A 19930-nucleotide genomic window follows, 5' to 3' on the forward strand; every position below is an offset into this window, starting at 1 on the left:
TTCTATATTTCCAGTGTAGCTGCTAATTTAGTTCAGATCTTCATTAAAGTTTGAGACAGTCTTCTCTTTATTTCAGTTGTTGCTTAGGATCATGTCCAAATTTCTCAACCTCATTGCACGAACCATGTGTTCTTAGTTACCTTTCTAGCTTTATCTCCTGTGTTTTCTCCCACAAATCTTTAGGCACACTTAGTCTCTTACTGTTTTGTGTTGGTGCCAGTCTTCTGCAAGAACTCTTTGCCTTGGCATATAGTCCTCTGCTTGAGATGCTTATTCCTTCCCCATTTTTCCTTTTCATCCTCTTCCCTGATAAATTCTTGCTCTTTTAAGATAACTTTCAGAACTCCCTAAAGCACAGTTAGTTGCTGTGTCTTCTGTGCTCTCACAGGATTTAATGCATATGTTTTAGTGTACTTTACTACTTACAGTATAATTTACCAGTTCATTAGTCTGTCTTCGACATCAGAGATGGCAGATAAATGCCAGCCTTTCCTTTTCTTCTTTTTACTTCATAAGTATTAATTGATCACAACACTCTCTCTGGTTTCTAAAAGTAAAATTACATTATTTTAAATGTAAAGTGTTATGTAAAATATTGTAAATATGCTTGTAAGAATGTGTTTACATAAATATTAATGCTTTCAAATACATTTATAATAAAACTACTTAAAAATAAAGTATACAAGTATTTCAGTATTTATTTTTTTTTTAAGATTTTATTTATTTATTTGATAGACAGAGATCACAAGTAGTCAGAGAGGCAGGTAGGGAGAGAGGAGGAAGCAGGCTCCCCGCTGAGCAGAGAGCCTGATGCGGGGCTCGATCCCAGGACCCTGAGACCATGACCTGAGCTGAAGGCAGAGGCTTTAACCAATGAGCCACCCAGGTGCCCCAATATTTCAGTATTTAAAAAGAAGTAATTATACCCTAGTATTGCAAATTAGTATTGCAGTCATGACTGAAGTCATGAGCCATGCAACCTTAGTTCTGAAGACAGCACCTTAAGTAAATGAAAGAAACCAGACCCCCCAAAATATTTGAGGGATGCTTAATTGAAGCCTAATAATATATTCCATTGAAAATAGACATAACTTCACTCACTCTGGCTATCTTTTGATCTTGCCAAGAGCTGTAATTTAAAAGTTTTTTACCCAACTACTTCATGATTGATTATATCCTGGCAGACAGTGATTTTAAGATGCATCCCTCTTCCGAAAGGTTAAAACTCCAGGCATTGGGGAGTGCATCTTAAAATGCATCCTAATGAAATTGGGATAATGACTTTATCTGTGTTTAAACCAAAATCTATCATTTGTTTGATAATTTAGTCCAAAAATTTGGTTACTTCATTCTAATATTGATGTGGGAATGAGGGAATGTATTCTTTGTACATAATTTTCAGAATCAATTTTGGCAATCTGTTTAAGCAGTAAGCATGAACTTAGTTTTTCTAGTAAACATCTCATGTTGTTTTGAGAATTATCAATATCTGTTTTCTTCTCTCCTAACCTCAAGATGCAATGGCTAGTCCAGGGAAAGATAACTATAGAATGAAAAGTTACAAGAATAAAGCCCTAAATCCCCAAGAAATGCGTAGACGAAGAGAGGAAGAAGGAATACAGCTTCGAAAACAAAAAAGGGAAGAGCAGGTGGGTGTTTTAAAATATTTAAATCTATTTAACACAGACACATCATTATATAGATTTTAGAAGTTACATTATCATTGCTTATTTTTAGATAATTTAAAATGATAAAGTATCTTTAGGAAATTGAATATCAATCTATTCTTTATTAGACTCCAGGAATACTTCATGAATCAGAATCCTGTGCTGTTTTTAATCACTGAGAGGAATAGCTTTTCTGTTTTATTGATAAGCCTTTTATCTTAATCATATTTTATCCCAGTGTTAAGAAATTTTTACTCTTAAGCCTATTTAGATCACTTCCATTTGTCACTACCAGATTTGCCCACTCCCCCCCAAAAAACCATAATATTTATTTGTTGCTTTGTGGGTTCCCATAGTTCTTGCTCCTAAGTTAATTACAGTCCTCTACCTATGCTACTCATACTGTTCCTTCTATAGTTTAGCCAGCTAGCTCACTTAGCCTTCTGTTTTGAACTTCGTGTATGTGACATAAGGAATAGAAAAATCCTTTAAAAGAGTATATCTCAACATTTTTCATTCCAAGATACACTTAAATTTAGAAGTATTTATATTAAGAGGGTATAGTCCTCACACACACAAATTAAAAACTAATGTGTAGAAAGTACTAGCAATGATGAAAGTAGAGAAAGGCCTGTTTTAGAAATATGATTTGTCATCTTCCTATCTATAGTATCTAGTACATTCCCTACTTTATTACATTAAGGACTCAAAAAATCTGTTGGATGAATGATTAGAAGGAATTGTATACTGTTTGAAGAAGAGCAGTATTTCTTTAGCTATCAGAAAGAATATACCAGATTTTTTTTCTTCTCTATTTTGATGTAGAAAATGTATCCATAAATTCCCCTCAGTGATGTTATTGTGCTTCACTCCTCCTCTCTCTCTCTCTTTTTTTTTTTTAATTTTTATTCATTCCTGAAATAAAAAGGATAGGGCCATATTTCCTCAGAGATGTTCTCTGCTCCTTATTAATCTGTAATTTGTTAATATACCACAATATTTCTCCCATATAACTAATTTGCTTTTTTATTAAGATTTTCTTTGAAAAATTCTTAGACATCTCATATACCACTGTGAGCATATGTACTTTTTCAAATTCTATTAAAAGTAAATGTGTACTCTACTTATGGGACCGGCCATTGGTAAAAGACCTGAGATTAAGAATTGACCCAAAGTGGTCTGCTGGTAAGAGCTAACCAAGTCAGGAGAGTTTAACTTCTCAAAGATAATGTAGATCTTCATGGTATAGTGATTGAGAAATAGTAAGTATGTAGAATTTTAAATGATCATTTTGTTTTGTTCACATAAATGAAAAATATAATTCTATGGGAATTCAGTGTTTTATGAAAAGCCCAGTGTATAAAGTGATTTCTCTTTATTACAGTTGTTCAAACGCAGAAATGTCTCTTTGCCCAGAAACGATGAGTCTATGCTAGAAAGTCCTATCCAGGATCCAGATATCAGTTCCACTGTCCCCATTCCAGAGGTAGATATTACAAAAATGTATTTCAAATTATACTTCAACAGTATTTCATACAACAGTTATTCATGCAAAATATTAAGTGTTAAGTTATATTTTCTGTTTTTAGGAAGAAGTTATCACCACAGATATGGTACAGATGATTTTTTCTAACAATGCTGATCAACAGCTAACAGCAACACAGAAATTTAGAAAGCTGCTTTCCAAAGGCAAGAATTATTTTCAAGTATGCTTATTTGATATTAAAAGGTTCTGAGAGTTTTATTTATTAAATATTTTTTATTTTAAGACATCATCATTGTCAGTAAGTCAGTAGGTCTTAATTTTTCTTGAAAATATACTTGTAAGGAAGATCTATTTTTTTATAAAGTGTATTTGTTTATTTTAAGTAGACTCCATGCCCAATGTGGGGCTTGAACTCACAACCCCGAGATCGAGTCACTTGCTCAACTGACTGAGCCATCCAGGGAATCCTAAAGGAGGTCTTTTTTTATCCTTTTTGTTATATAAATATGGAACACTAACAGAATATCCTAGAGAACCACAAGAGCATACTTTTTGTTGAAGCCAAGGGAGAAGGAAGAGTTGTTGGTACTTAGGTTGTCAGTAGCTGAAATATCTTGGTTTTAATTTTGCATATCTTTGTTTTAAAATTTTGCTTATCTTTGGTTTAAAATTTCCTAGAGATTTTATGATTCTCAAAAGCCCTCTGCATTTCATGAAAATTTATGAAGAATCCTACATAGTCCAGTAGGTTTTCTGTGAATAATGAATGATACCCTCACAGAATAGAATATCATTTAGTTGAGAAGCATTAGATAATGGTTGATAGGGAAGGAGACATCTATGGAAAATGAGGTATTCTTATACAGGATTAGGGGGAAGATTATCTATCAGTTGGTGTTTTGAGTATTAGACTGAAATACTCCATGTTGTGAAGATGACCTAAATATCCTTCAACTTAAAGTACTAAATATTTGTGTAGGCAGTATTTTAAAATTTTTTGTACTATGATTAATGAAAAAGAATTTGCTTTCCAGTAAGGACTGCATTTTTGAGAATATTTGTTTACTTCAGTTAAACTCACCTGAGGCTTTTAAACTTGGTCAGTGAAACCTAGGAAAGAATTATTTTGTGCATCCTGTTAATTGACACAGGGATCAGGTTATTATCTTTCTGTGCCTATAAATAACTTAATTCTTTTTTAATTTTTAGAACCTAATCCACCAATTGATCAGGTTATACAGAAACCAGGAGTTGTACAGAGATTTGTGAAATTTCTTGAAAGAAATGAAAATTGTACTTTACAGGTGGGTTCTAAAGTTTTCTTTCTTAATCTCTTTCCAGAAATAACATATGATTAAAGTTTCTAGTGAACTTCTACAGTACTAAATATACTGTAAGCATTCAGGAAATACTTGGCAATTAAAGGAAAAGGTAGTGCCATTCGTCTTGCCTTAGTCATGTTTGCAATGCTAGTTTTTTGTAGGAACTGTTTCATTAAAACAATTTTGGGAAAACTATATAAAATCATTCATAATGTTCATAAAAATTTTGTAGTTGTCAAACTTTAATAACTTTTTCATTTTAGAAAACCTCAAATTAAAATGTTAATGGGTAAATTTTTTTTTGGCTCTTAGCTAATAAGGGTTGTAACTTTTTAGTATAAACTCTTTTACCTTTTAAAACATTTTTATATGATTAGCTTTAAAAAAAAAAATCAGTAAAATCAACTAAAATGTGACCAAAGTTAGGTTTGTCCAAATGAGCATTGCTTCTCAGCTATACTGTAATGACCCCTGTAAGATGTCTTCCAAATAATTGGCTGCTAATAATAAATTACTGAATTTTGCAAATATTTTACTGTTTCTTTTTTTTTTTTTAAAGAAAGATTGCTTTTCCTGATTTCATTGCTATGTATATTCTTAAGTAGGAATACAATGTGGAATTATATCTATCAGGAATTGCACAGGAGCTGCACCTAGTTTACCAGTGCTATTGTCAGTAATGGAAGATTGTTGCTGGTATTTGAGTAATAGTTGTTGAAATTAAAACTAGTGTTGAAATTACAAATAGTGTTCCACTTATTTGAGTAATTTGGGAAAGCTCCTCACACTTTAGATAAGAAGCAAAGAAATGTTTTACACACATGAATATTATCTATCATGATTTTTATGCTGAAAAATTTTGAGAGTGTTTACAATAAGGATGTCTGAGGAAAAATCCACTTTGTGTTATATATAGTAATACTGTCCATTAGTTTTCAAGGTCTTTAGGTGTAGTCTGTAAGGACTACAGGTCATGATTTTTAGTTCATTTGCTTTCTATTTAAGCCTCAAGTCCAGACTAAAACCCAAGCCTCCTGATACTTAATTATTTGACTTTTTAGTTATGAATGAATGAAAGAGGAAATGAGTAAATACAAATAAAATCGAGTGTTAGTTTTAGCCATATATTGTGTGTAAGGCATTGTATTACAAAATTAAAATATTGTTTTAATTTACTTTTTATAAATTTTATTTTTAATACATTTATTTTTGTATTTTTATTTAAAATATTTATTTATTAAAATAACAAAATTAAAATAATAAAATTTTATTTTATTAATCATAGTGATATGTACCTTTCATGTGAAAAGTTGTCTGTGCCAAATATTTTTGAAGTTATGGTCACTCTTTAGTTTGCCTGTGGATTTATAGATCATTTTCAGTACTTTGCTAGTTTACTGTTTGGGAGCCATGGGTTGAATTTTCTGTTTCTTCTATTACAAATCCATCACAATTAAGTATATTCAGATTTAAGTGGAATTGATATGAATGACTTTTCAGAGGTTCTGCTGCTTACAGGAATACAAGTCCTGCCTGTGGCTCTGCTAATAGTGAATTCTTTGAACAAATCATCTAAGTCTCTCTAATTAATTTCTTAAATGAGGTTGGAACTAGGTGATCCATCCCTAAGGAAACAAAAGTACCTTTTAAGATTCTAAGTTCCATAAATGCACTGTTGCTCTTTTAAGTAGTGTCTCATTATTTTTAAACTGCTTGCTTTAGGACTCCTGGCTCTCTAAATAGTAAGCATTAGGAGTTCTGTGAAATACAACTTCAGATGTGTTCATTTATTTTTCATGATTTTGAAAACTTTCATTACATTCTCAGTTTTGTTTTTCCAGATTGAGTCCTTTTTTTAAAACCAAGGGTTTTTATTTATGAAATCTGATTAATCTTATTAATAATAAATCAGTCTTTAAAGACTTGTCCATCTAACTCTTTACTCCCTCTCTTCTTCCCTTTTTTTCTGACATTTCTTTGGTGCTTTCATTTATTCTACCTTTGATTTTCCTTAGTTTGAAGCTGCATGGGCATTAACTAATATAGCATCTGGAACTTTTCTGCATACCAAGGTAGTGATTGAAACTGGGGCTGTTCCAATTTTTATCAAACTTCTTAATTCAGAGCATGAAGATGTGCAAGAGCAGGTATGTTTCTAATCTGAATGGTTATATTTACTAGATTTTAATGTTCTCTTGAAAGTTGCATGTGCATTGCATTTGTTAAAATACAGTAATTTCTCTTCAGTGTCAAATTAGAAGGAAGCCAGAATGCACTGTCTCAGGCATAATCCTGGGTTCCCTGTAGGTATGATGTCAGGTATCAGAAAAAGCATACTATATAAAAAAGCATACTGAGACTCAGAAAAGTTAGTAATCTACTTAGTCACAGTGAATGGCTGAACTAAATTTTAAACCTGGGCTGGTCTGACTCCTTATTCTTTGCATGTACATAGATTATTTTGTTACTGCTTTCTAAAATATCAAAATTTTTTAAGCCATTAGTCAATTTGCTCTTTTATTTATTTTTATTTTTTTAAATTATTTTTATTAGCATATAAGGTATTATTGCCCTAGGGCTACATTTCTGTGAATCGTCAGGCTTACACATTTCACAGAGCACTCACCATATCACACACCCTCCCCAATGTCCATAACCCAGCCTCCCTTTCCATACCCTTCCTCCCCCCAAGCAACCCTCAGTTTGTTTTGTGAGATTAAGAGTCTCTTATGGTTTGTCTCCCTCCTGATCCCTAAAGTGACTTTTTATTTTCTTTAATTTTTATTTATTTATTTATTTTTTAAAAGATTTTATTTATTTATTTGACAGACAGGGATTACAAGTAAGCAGAGAGTAAGGCAGAGAGAGAGGAAGGGAAGCAGGCTTCCCACTAAGCAGAGAGCCCGATGCGGAACTCAATCCCAGGACCCTGGAATCATGACCTGAGCCAAAGGCAGAGGCTTTACCCCACTGAGCCACCCAGGCGCCCCCCTAATGTAACTTTTTAAATAGACATCATAAATTCTCACAGTTGTTATAAGAGGGAAAATTTAATCACATTTACTTTGTACCAATGAAAGAAAATAAATGTTTTTGTTTTGAACTATTTTTAGGACAAATTGATCTGTTGATCTACCATCCCATCTGTTTAGTTTTTATATATGTACATATATATGTATACACACACACACACACACACACACACACACACGGGTTGGTTTTTTCCCCACTTAATTGATATTTGTAGCCTTTTCTAATGGCATTAATCTTCCAAGAAAATTTTCCTGATTACTCATTATCTAGTCAGGTATGAACCATAATTTGTGTCTGTTTCTCAGTTATATATTAGAGTAATTTCTGGCGTATTAATATGATAAACATCATTATCAATCTGTATGTATATCTTGATTATTTCATTAGGAAAAATGACTTAACCCTGGTAAAAGAAAAATTTTTCAAGTTCTAAATCATGTATTTCAAAGTTGACCTCCAAAGAAACTATACATAATAATTTCCCCACCAGTATTAGACTTCACAGGGTGAAAAATGTCATTACTTCAAAAGATTTTCTTAAGGTGGCTCTATGGGTTATTTGGTTCAGACACATGTCTTGTAAAAGATTTTTCTTAAAAAATAGGAAATAAACTTAGGCCTAGGGTAGATATTAAAAATACTAACACATGTTTTAAATGTTAAAATTTTCCCAGTTGAAAAAGTAACTTATGTCTACTTTTGCACGTATTTGAAAAATGTGAAGTGAGAATATAATGAAATGATGATTTGCATTTGCATAATTTGTCATTTAATTGAAATTTAAAAAGTGAATAATTTGATCTTTTACTTAAATTATTTAAAAAATTATAATGAACCTGGACTAATTCTAAGCTTATTTTCAGAGATCAATCCAAGCTAATTCTCTTAGTAGCTTTACTTCACTTCTCTATATTTTGTCTCTCCTTCCCTTCTTTTATAAATCAATCCCTTCCCAGTGAGTGGAGTCCTTGGCATAGGAACAAACTTCTAGTATAGGTAATTGCAAAATTCACTAAATTGATATATTTTGTCTCTCCATGTAGATTCGGAGTAGACAGACTATCATCTTTGTTGAACAGAATAAACATTTCACCATGTCTAATGTTAAAAATGTTAATGCCCTATCCTTCAGTTGATTAAAAATATTAGTAAATGGTACTTTTAAACTTTCTTTACTGTCCTACTAGCATTTTTTTTTAACATCTTGGAAACTGTTACTTTGTTCATTCTGTACTAAAATCTCATTCTTAAGAGAGAGCATCTTATTTAAGATATTGTAACAGAATATTTTTTTCTCATTTTTCTAAGGCTGTTTGGGCACTTGGTAATATTGCTGGTGACAATGCAGAATGCAGAGATTTTGTTTTGAATTGTGAAATACTTCCACCTCTTTTAGAGTAAGTACTTTATCACAATTAAATTAATACTAGTTTTGGAAAAGAAAATTATCCTGCACTGTATTTCTACATACACAATTACGTTCTTCGGTGATGCTTTTAAATTTGGGGTATGTTTAGCTATTTCTGCAAGAGCAATAGCAAAAGCAAACCAAGAAATTTTCTGGTTTTGTTTTGTTCTTTATATTTTCTTAAGCCATACTTAATAGTATTTATTGTGTGCTTGATGCTTACTATGCTGAAGTAATAATTCTACAAAATAAGGATATGTGGTAGTTTTTAGTACAATAAAAATTTAAGTTTTGCTAAAGGAGGAAATCTTTAGTACAAGAACAGAGGATATATTTAGGATATCAGGTTTTTATATTTGATATGGAAATGTTCAGAGAACAAAGATCATAAGAGATTTTTCTTTTGGAATTAGAATTAAATGATTTATTTAGGAGTTTCTTTTTAAAATACATTATATATTTTTAAAAAAGAAATTACCCTATAATGTAAGGGACCTTTACAGAAATTACATAAAATTATTTCAAAGGTAGATTCCTTTATTCATCTTGGTTATCATTCACTAAGAGGGTCTTTTTTTTTTAGGCTAGATGCCACTGGCATGTAGTGAAAAAGAAAAAAGTAATTGAGGAGATGGTAAAAGGAAAAAATTTTATTGTTTCTGTGCTATTAGCCATCCTCTCCAAACTAAAGAATTGAAAGGAAGAATAAATTTTTAGTTATTAGCTTGCAAAAGGTATTTTATTCTTTTAGAGAGAGTAACTTTCCATGGACAGAGTGATTTCACAGTGTTTCAATCAACAAACATTGAATACTTAACTATGTACAGGGCACTGAACCACTTACTCTAACTTTGGTCTTATTCAAAGTTAATGTTCCAAAGTATTTAAGAATTTAGCTGAGCTATAAAAGGAAAATACTGATTTAGAGTTCAATATCAGGGTTATTTTGAAATTCATACTATTTTTGCCATTCTAACTGGTGTAAGGTAGTATCTCAATGTGGTTTTGATTTGAATTTCCCTGATGTGGTCCATATACACAATGGACTATTACTCAGCCATCAGAAAGGATGAATACCCAACTTTTGCATCAACATGGATGGGACTGGAGGAGATTATGCTGAGTGAAATAAATCAAGCAGAAGAAGTCAATTATATTGTTTGACTTATTTGTGGAACATAAGGAATAGTATGGAGGACATTAGGCGAAGGAAGGGAAAAATGAAGGGGGGAAATTGAAGTGGAAGACGAACCGTGAGAGACTATGGACTCTGGGAAACAAACTGAGGGTTTTAGAAGGGAGGGGGACAGGGGGCTGGGTGAATCTGGTGATGGGTATTAAGGAGGGCACGGATTGCATGGAGCACTGGGTGTTATATGCAACAATGAATCATGGAACACTGCATCAAAAACTAATGATGTACTATGATATACTGTATAGTGACTAACATAATTTAAAAAAAAATTCATACTATTGAAAGTATCTTAAATTTTCAATTTGAGATTTGTCTGGCCTCATTATATGGTTCATAGATTAACTGAGCACTTTGTTTCTTTTTACTTTTGCTCTCTGTCTCATTTTCTTATTCCTATCTCAAGTTGCTAATTATTTCTGAATTAGTAAGTAAACATTTCTTAGGTCTAATTCCTTTAAATGGTCTAAGGAGCTTTTAATCATGACCAAAGAAACCAAACTAAAAACTAAGCTCTAATGGAGAAAAAGTACCCAGCTATGTAGTGTTAGTTATAAGTATAATGAATTTCAGAAAATAAGTAGGCTTAAAAAGTTAGAAAGTTTGAAAGTTTCATTAAAAAATTGAGAAAAATAGCAAAAAAGAATTTATGTCAACCTAGCTACCAGATACACTCACTTTTGTTGGGCAAAAGAAAGAAAGTTATTGGCTTTTATTAAGATTATGGTTTATCTGTTGTTCACATTGAAATTTGTGTTTTAGCTATTGCTTAAGTAAATGTAAAACTTCTATTAATGTATGGTTTTATCAATTCTGTTTGAGTTTTAATTTTATTCTACTTCCATTTGATTCTCAGTAAACTTAACTGTAGTAAACATAAATTAGCAAATGTAAATCTTACTACTGCGGGTTTCATATACTGACACATTTACTGTTTTAATTTAATTTGACTTTAATGATTATAATAACCTCATTAATATAGATAAAGAATAGTATACAACACAGCTTGGCCAACTACAGGCCTCAAGCCAAATCTGGCCTGCTTCCTGTTTTGTAAATTAAGTTTTATTGGAGCACAATCACTCCCATTTGCTCACTTAATATCTATGGTTGCTTTCATGCTACATCAGCAGAGTTGAATAGTTGCTACAGAAAAAGACCTGCAAAGCCTAAAATATTTACTGAAAAAGTTTTTCAACTCCTGATATAGAAAGTTAATGTAATTATTTTATTTTTAAGTGAGTTATGGTTTTCGGAGGTTTCAAAGACTGTAGGAAAACCTGTAGAACAGATTTTTTTTCATATATGTAAAATATACATAACATAAAATTTATCATTTTAACTATTTTAAAATGTACAGTTCACTGGCAGTGTTTTATACCTATCACCACCATCTAGTTCCAGACAGAAATCCCAATACCTATTAAGCTGTCATGTCCCATTTCCTTCTAGCCTCAGCCCTTGGAAACCACTAGTCTGCTGTCTGTGGATTTGCCTATTCTGGATATTTCATATAAATGGAATCATACATTGTATGACTTTTCATATCTGGCTTCTTTCACTTAGCATATTGTTTTCAAGGTTCATCCATAGTATAACATGTATCAGTACTTCTTATTTTTATAGCAGAATAACATTCTCTTGTATGGATGTACCTATTTTGTGCACCCATTCATCAGTTGATGGTCATTTATTTTCTACCTGTTGATTAAATAGTATTCCTCTGAACATTCATGTACAGGATTTTGTTTAAATAGCTTTTAATTCTTTTTAGGTATATACCTATGAAGAGAATTGCTGGGTCATATGCTAACTCTATCTTTGACTTTTTAGGATCTGTTTTCCATAGCAGCAGCAGCATTTTACATTCCCATCAGCAGTGTATGAGAGTTTCAGTTTCTCCACGTTCTCACCAGGACTTGTTATTCTGATTTAAGCCACCCTCGTAGGTGTGAGATGGTATCTCATTTTGCTTTGATTTGCATTGAACATCTTTTCATGGGTTTGTTGACTATATCTATATCTTTTTCTGAGAAATGTCTGTTAAGTCTTTTGAATAATTTTTAATTCAGTTACTTATCTTTTGTTGCTATGTTGTAAAAATTCTTCATATTTTCTGAATACGTTCTTATCAGACTAATGATTTACAGTTTTTTTTTTTTGCATTTTCTGGGTTGTTTCACTCTTGATAATGTCCATTGAGTCACAAAGTTTTTAATTTTGATGAAATGCAGTTTGTGTATTTTTTTCCTTTTGTTGCTTATTCTTTTGGTGTTGTATTTGAGAAACTGTTGCCAAATCAAAAGTCATGAATATTTGTCCTTATGTTTTCTTCAAAGAGTCTTATAGTCTTAGCTCTTATATTTACAGCTTTGATGCATTTTGAGTTAATTTTTTATATGATGCAAGGGCATTCACTTATCACAGCATAATTTGTTGAAGAGAGTATTCTTTACTCATTGAGTGGTACCATATTGTTTTGGTTAGAGTAGCTTTGTGATAAATTTTAAAATCAGAACATGTGAGTCCTTCAGTTTTTTTGTTTGTTTTTGTATTTGTTTTTGGTCAAGATTGTTTTAGCTATTTAGGGGTACCTGAGTGGCTCAGTCAGTTAAGTGTCTGACTCTTGATTTCAGCTCAGGTCATGATCTAATGAGTTGTGAGATCAAGCCCCACATCAGGCTCTGTGCTCAGTGGGAGTCTGCTTGATATTCTTTCCCTCTAGCCCTTGCCCTCTTCCTTTGCCCCTCCCCCTGCTCGTGCATGCTTTCTCTTTCTCTCTCTCAAATAAATAAATCTTTAAAAAAAAGATTGTTTTATCTATTCAGGGCTCCTTGCTATTCCATATGAATTAGTTTTCAGTGTACAGAATTGGTTAATTTATTCCTAAGTATTTTATTCTTTTTGACACTATTTTAGATGAAATTTTTTTTTTTTTTACTTGTTCAGTGGTAGTGTATAGACATACAATTGCTTTTTGTGCTTTAATCTTGTAGCCTGCACCTTTGTTGAATTCATTCATTAACACTAATAGGGTTTCATTGTGGATTTTCTTAAATTTCTCTATATAAAATCATGTCATCCGTGAATAGTAATAGTTTCAGTTATTGCTTTCTAATTTGGATACCTTTATTTCTTTTTCTTGCCTAATTGCTCCAGCTAGAGCTTCTAGTACAGTGTTGCATAACAGGGAAAATTAGATATCTGCGTCTTGTTTCTGATTTGAGTAAAAGGTTTCACTTTCACCATTGAGTATGTTGTTAGCTGTGGATTTTTCATAAATGTTCTTTATCATGTTGAGGTAGTTTGCTCCTTTTCCTAGTTTGTTGAGTGTTTTATTATGAAAGAGTGTTGGGTTCTTTTAAATGCTTTTTCTGCATCAATTGACAGGATCACACATTTTTCCACCTTCATTCTGTTAATGTATATTATTTATTATTTGTACATTGAACTATCTTTGCCTTGCTAGGTAAATTCCATTAGGTTATAGTATACAACCATTGCTGGATTCAGTTTCTTAGAATTCTGTTGAAGATTTTTACGTGTGTATTTATTAGAAATACTGGTCTATACTTGTGATGTCTTTGGCTTTGGTATTAGGGTAGTGCTGGCTCATAAAACAGGTTAGGAAATGTTCTCTTCTATTTCTCAGGAGAGTTTGAGAAAGATTCAGTTCTTCTTGTGTTTGGTAGAATTCACCAGTGAAGCCATCTTGTGCTGGACTCTTCTTTATTATGAGGTTTTTGATTACTGATCAATATCTTTAATCCTTATAGGCCTATTTAGATTTTCTGTTTCTTCTTGAATCATTTTGGTAGTTTATATATAATTTCTAATTGTTCATTTCTTCTGGGTTATTCAATTTGTTGGCTTACTCTTGCTCATAGTCCTTTTTTTTAAGATTCTATTTATTTATTTCAGAGAGCAAGAAGGGAGCATGAGTGGGGGAGAGGCAGGTGGAGAGGGAGAGGCAGACTTCTCTGCTGAACAGGGAGCTTGATGTGGGACTTGATTCTAGGACACTGGGATCATGATCTGAGCTGAAGCCATATACTTAACTGAACTGAATGAGTCACCCAGGCACCCCCATAGTATTCTTTTATACTTATATTCTTATTTCTGGAATATCAGTAGTAATAGCCCCACATCTTTTAATTTTTTTTTAATATTTTTTTTCTTTTTTTTTTTTAGATTTTATTCATTTGAGAGAGTGAACATACACGTGTACCTGTGCTTATTCTGGTGGGGGAGAGGGGGAACAGGAGGCAATGGACAAGCAGACTGAATGCAGGGCCCAATGAGGGGCTCAATTCTGCCAAAATCAAGAGTCAGATGCTCAGCCGAGTCACCCAGGCACCTGCCCCTCCCCACTTCCATTCTTAATTTTGAGTCTTTTTTCCTTTATCAGTCTAGGTAAAGGTGTTAACTTTGTTGATTTTTTCCTCAGAGAATCAACTTTTGGTAGTTCATTCTCTAGTATTTTTCTGCTCTTTATTTCATTTCATTTACTCTTCTGCTCTTTATTATTTCCTTCCTTCTGCTAGCTTTGGGTTTAGTTTGCTCTGATTTATGTAGTTTCTTAAGGTGGAAGTTTAGGCAATTGATTTGAGATCTTCTTTCTTTAATGCAGGTATTTATAGCTATAAAATTTTCTCTGAGCATTGCTTTCACGGTATCCCATTAAGTTTAAGTATGTTTGATTTTATTCTTATTTATTTTAAAATATTTTCTCATTTTGTTTTTTGTTTTTACCCATTGATTGCTTAAGACTATGTTTTTTTAAATTTCTGCATATTGAATTTTCCAGTTTTTCTTCTATTAGTGATTTTTAGTTTCACTGTGGACAGAGTTGATACTTCGTGTAACTTTAGTCTGTCAGATTTGCTCTATCATCTAATATACAGTATATCCTGGAAAATGTTTAATGTGCAATTGAGAAGAATATATATTCTGCTGTTGCTGAGTTGAATGTTGTATAGGTGTCTTTTATGTTTACTTGGTGTATCATGTTATTGAAGTCCTCTTTTTTTCTTACTGATCTTCTATCTAGGTGTTCTGTCCATTACTGAAAACAATGTACTGAAGTTTCTAACTATGATTGTATAACTGTGTATTTCTCCCTTCAGGTCTGTCAGTTTTTGCTTTGTGTATTTTGCTATGTTGTTATGCCTTCTAAGTTTATGAGTGTTAGAGCTTCATGATGGGTTGACTTTTTTATCAATATATAATGTCCTCTTCGTCTTTTAAAATAATTTTTGACTTGAAGTCTATTTGTCTGATATTAGTATAACTATGGGTTATTATTTGTATGGAATATCATTTTCCATCCTTTCACTTTCAGCCTATTTGTCTTCAAATCTAATGTGAGTATCTTGTAGGGGCTCCTGGGTGGCTCAGTTGTTTAAGTGTCTGACTACTGGTTTCAGTTCAGGTCATGATCTCATGGGTTCTGAGATTGAGTCCCACCTGGGGCTCTGTGCTCTGCATGGAGTCTGCTTGAGATTCTTTCCTTCTCCCCTCCACACCTCCCTTGCTCTTGCACATGCTCTCTTCCCTCTCTCTAAAGTAAATAAATCTTTAAAAAATAGTGAAGTGTCATGTAGAGTACAGTATAGATGGCTTGTCGATTGTTGTTTGTTTATCTAGGGGTTTTTAAAAATGTATTCTGCCATTCCCTGCCTTTTAATCCAAGAATTTGATCCATTCACATTCAGTATAAATACAAGGAAAGATTTCCGCCATTTTGTTGTTTCCTATGTTTTATATCTTTTTCATTTCTTAATTCCTTATTGCCTTCTTTTGTGTTTGATTTTTTGGGGTAAGATATGGTATTGATTACCTTCTCATTTCCTTTTCTGTATATTTTTTAGTTAACTTTCTTAATGATTAGTCCAGGGAGTACAGTTAACATCTTAAACTTACAGTAATCTTGTTTGAATTAATACCAGTTTAGTTGCAATATTATGGAAAAACTCTGCTCCTGTACATCTCTGTTCTACCACCTTTAAGTTACTGTCAAAAATAACATTATACATTGTATGCCAGTTAAGATAGATTTATAATTACGGCTTTATGTATGTCGTTTAAATCATAGAGAAAAAAAGAAAATTACAAATCAAAATTACCACCTTTAGATTTATCTGTATAGTTATTTTTGGTGGTATTCTTTTTCTTCTGGTTTTGAGTTATTGTTTATTGTCCTTTCACTTCAGCTAAAAGGATTCCTTTCAGTTGCTCTTGTAAAGCAGATCTACTGGTGATGAGTTTTTCTGCTTTTGTTCTAGGAATCTTTTGCTTTCTCTTTGATATTTTGAAGGATAGTTTTGTAGGATATAGAAATATTAAGTGACAGCTTTTTCTTTTAACAGTTTAAATATAATCTCATTGCCTTCTTTTCTTCATGGTTTTTGATAAGAATTTATCTGTTGATCTTATTGAGTTCCCAGTTAGACAAAACAAAGGCAGGCCCCTTGCATTAGTCCATCAGAGAGCACCCACACAGATCAAAACAGACAAACACAATTCCTTGGAAACAAGTGTCCTTAGCTCCTTTTTGGAACCAGGAACCCACAGTGGGAATTCTAGCTTTCTTCTTTAAGACTGATGCCAGACTTGGGGGGGAGTTGGCCAAGGGTAAATTATACTGCCTGAAATCTCTCCTACCACATCACAGCCCTTTCCTAGTTAAAAGTTTTCTTGGTTACTATAAACTTTTGACTATCTTCGAGAGTTCTGATAAAGTCAATTCTGACAAAGTTTACAGGGTTTTTTTGGTTGTTTCTGGGGGGTTGACAGACTGCCAGAGTTACCATCTCCACCATTTTTGCCACGTTCACTACAGAATAGGGATTTTTTTTTTTAGAACTAATTTCTCTATACTTGTAATAGGTTGCAGATCGAAAATTCTGACAATCTGTTCAAAACAAACACCTCTTCTCAGTAGCTGATATTCATTCAGTTTGACCCTGTATTCTTTACTTCCTGAAATGTATTATTTTCATCATTTAAAACAATGTAATATAATATTCTTTTTAAAGTATAGCGAATAATTTTAATTAAGCACCAAACCCAATGTTTTGTATCTTTTTTTTTTTTACTAAGATAATTTGGCCTTAATTTGTAATGTTTAGGCTACTTTTGATAAGACTTTAATCCATTCCCTTTTCTGCTTCTCAAAAGTCCCAGTGTAAAGATTTCATATTCAAAATTATATTATCTCTTACTTTATATTGTGACTTAAAAACAATAAATCTGTCAAGGTTTAAAAAAATAAAGTATATAGAAATAAATCAGTTTTCCATGACCCCCTTTATTTTGGACATGTTTTGTGTCTTGTAAGGATCCATTCAGATCATAGATTCAGAATTTTAAAAATAAAATATATATATATATATATAATTTTTTTAAATTACCTTTTCCTACTTTACCACATTGACTGTGTTATAAATATATTGAGAATTTTTATATTTTATGATATAAAATAGCTAAAGAGAAAAAATGAATGTAAAGTGACAATTTTCTTTTTTCTTTTTCTTTTCTGTTGTTGTTTTTTTTTTTGGCAGGTTATTAACAAATTCAAACAGACTTACAACAACCAGAAATGCTGTATGGGCCCTCTCAAATTTATGTAGAGGCAAAAACCCTCCTCCAAACTTTAGTAAGGTATGAGTAAAATATACAAATTAAGGAATTTATGTACGTAAACTTTTGAGTCTCCTTATAATAGACTTTTAGAGATTGAAGGAACTTTATGGTTTTTTAGTAATTATTGACTATACAATATTTGCACATACTCAAAGTCTAGAGAATATACAATAGAAAGGAAGTTTCCCTTCTACCGTTACTTTATGTCGTGATTGCCTCTTAGCAAACAGTGTCACTTGATGTTTATGTATGTTAGTGTTGACTTTAAAAATCTTCTAATCTAGTTCTTCTCATTTATTTCCTATAAGCAAAATTGAAGCCTCCAAAAAGGTTAAGGTAATTCATTAGTTGTAAAATTGGAAAAGCTATTAGTCCTATAAGTTGTAAAATTGGAAAAGTAATTAGTCCACAGGGGTTTGTGCTTTCCCAGTGTACTTTTTATCTGTTTAGAATATCTGTTCCCCCATCTGCTCATATTCTGCTGCTAAAAGAATAGATTATTAATAAATTTCTAACCTAGTTCTATTTTCTTAACCAATAAGATGTTAAAAAGATAGAATGTAGGTAAATTTCTGGGCTACCATCATACTTCTTTCTAATTCAGTATCTAGGAATGAAAGGGAAATACTGACCATAGCACTAAGAAGTGCTCAAAATCTGGTGAGGATTTAAAAGTTGCTGGAGGCAAAAAATAAGAAATTCCTAATTGAAAAATATGATGCATGAGTTGGTATGCCTTCTCATTTATACTTTTACCATTCCAGTTTGAAAAATGCATGATTTTAGCCATATTTCATCTGAACCACCAACATGACTTTAAAATCTCATTGGTACTATCATCAATTGACCTTTTTTTTTTTTTTTAAGATTTTATTTATTTATTTGACAGAGACGCAGTAAGAGACGGAACACAAGCAGGGAGAATGGGAGAGAGAGAAGCAGGCTTCCCACGGAGCCTGACTCAGGGCTTGATCCCAGGACCCTGGGATCATGACCTGAGTTGAAGGCAGACGCTTAAAAACTGAGCCACCCAGGAACCCCCATCAATCTGTTGATCTTTTCCCATAGCCCGTAGCATGTATGGGTTTAATCATAGTTCATAAAATTTTTCTGTAACCATCCATGCCTATTCTATTCCATGTTTATTGACAAGTACATAACATGACTAAGAAGCTAGTTTAAAGTATTATAAAGTATGCTAAAAATAAAAGGTTTTTTTTTTTTTTTTTTAAAGATTTATATTTCTTTGAGAGAGAGAATAGAAAAGGCACACATGCATGTGGGGAGAGAGGCAGAGGGAGAGAATCTCAAGCAGATCCCCATTGATCAGGGACCTCCCTCCCCACTCATGCAGGGCTTGATCTCATGACCCATGAAATCATGACCTGAGCCAAAATCAAGAGTCAGATGTTTAACTTACTGAGCCACCCAAGCACCCCCAAAATTATTATTTTAATCAGAAATTTGGTTTAATAGATATATATCTTAGAAAACTTTTCAGTAAACTATATACCACAACTCCCCAAGGAAGGAAGTTATGAAATAATGTTGCACTAGTGGCCTTAGTTAGATTAAAAGGATTTTTTATAATTTTAACTTTAATAGTAGAAGGACAAGGTATGAGTATTTGACCTGGGTATAATACAAGGAAAAGATTATTTATGTGGTACACAGTACCCTTCAATGACCTTTTAAAAAAAATTATATATAAAAACATCATTTGGCAATGATTATTATAAAATTGAAAGGAAAGAAAATGTTCATATTTTGTCTGAGGAGGTAATAAGGGTTAATTCAACTGATGATGGTGAATCCTTCACCGGCTATTTATAGGTTTAGACTTGCATATATAGAATTGGCTTGCTAATTATATATATATTCATGGTTTTAGCAATCATAGTAATCTATTTTACCTTTTATTTATTTATTTTTACTGTGTCATCTTAATTGCCATACAGTACATCATTGGTTTTTGATGTAGTGTTCTGTGATTCATTGTTTGCGTATAACACCCAGTGTTTCATGCAGTCCGTACCCTCCTTAATACCCATCATCAGGCTCACATATACCCCCCACCTCCCTCCCTTCTGAAACCTTTCTTTTGTTTCCCAGAGGAGTCTATAGTCTCTCATGGTTTGTCTACCACTCCAATATCGCCCTCTTCATTTTTCCCTTTAT

At 32.4% G+C, this 19930-nt stretch overlaps 1 protein-coding gene across 2 annotated transcripts in view; it reads left to right on the plus strand.

Moving 5' to 3' along the window:
- KPNA5 (karyopherin subunit alpha 5) overlaps positions 1–19930 on the plus strand; it is a 47751-nt gene that overhangs the window by 4627 nt on the left and 23194 nt on the right. For both annotated transcript variants that reach the window (XM_032862373.1, XM_032862375.1), the window contains exons 2-8: positions 1516–1649; positions 3052–3153; positions 3257–3356; positions 4363–4457; positions 6491–6622; positions 8817–8905; positions 17671–17770. In XM_032862373.1, the coding sequence (XP_032718264.1) occupies positions 1516–1649; positions 3052–3153; positions 3257–3356; positions 4363–4457; positions 6491–6622; positions 8817–8905; positions 17671–17770 (752 nt within the window). The remainder of the gene's footprint in view (positions 1–1515; positions 1650–3051; positions 3154–3256; positions 3357–4362; positions 4458–6490; positions 6623–8816; positions 8906–17670; positions 17771–19930) is intronic.

The sequence above is a fragment of the Lontra canadensis genome, unplaced genomic scaffold (genome assembly GCF_010015895.1).
Source record: "Lontra canadensis isolate GAN:19392208 unplaced genomic scaffold, GSC_riverotter_1.0 scaffold23, whole genome shotgun sequence".
NCBI classification, from domain to species: domain Eukaryota; kingdom Metazoa; phylum Chordata; class Mammalia; order Carnivora; family Mustelidae; genus Lontra; species Lontra canadensis.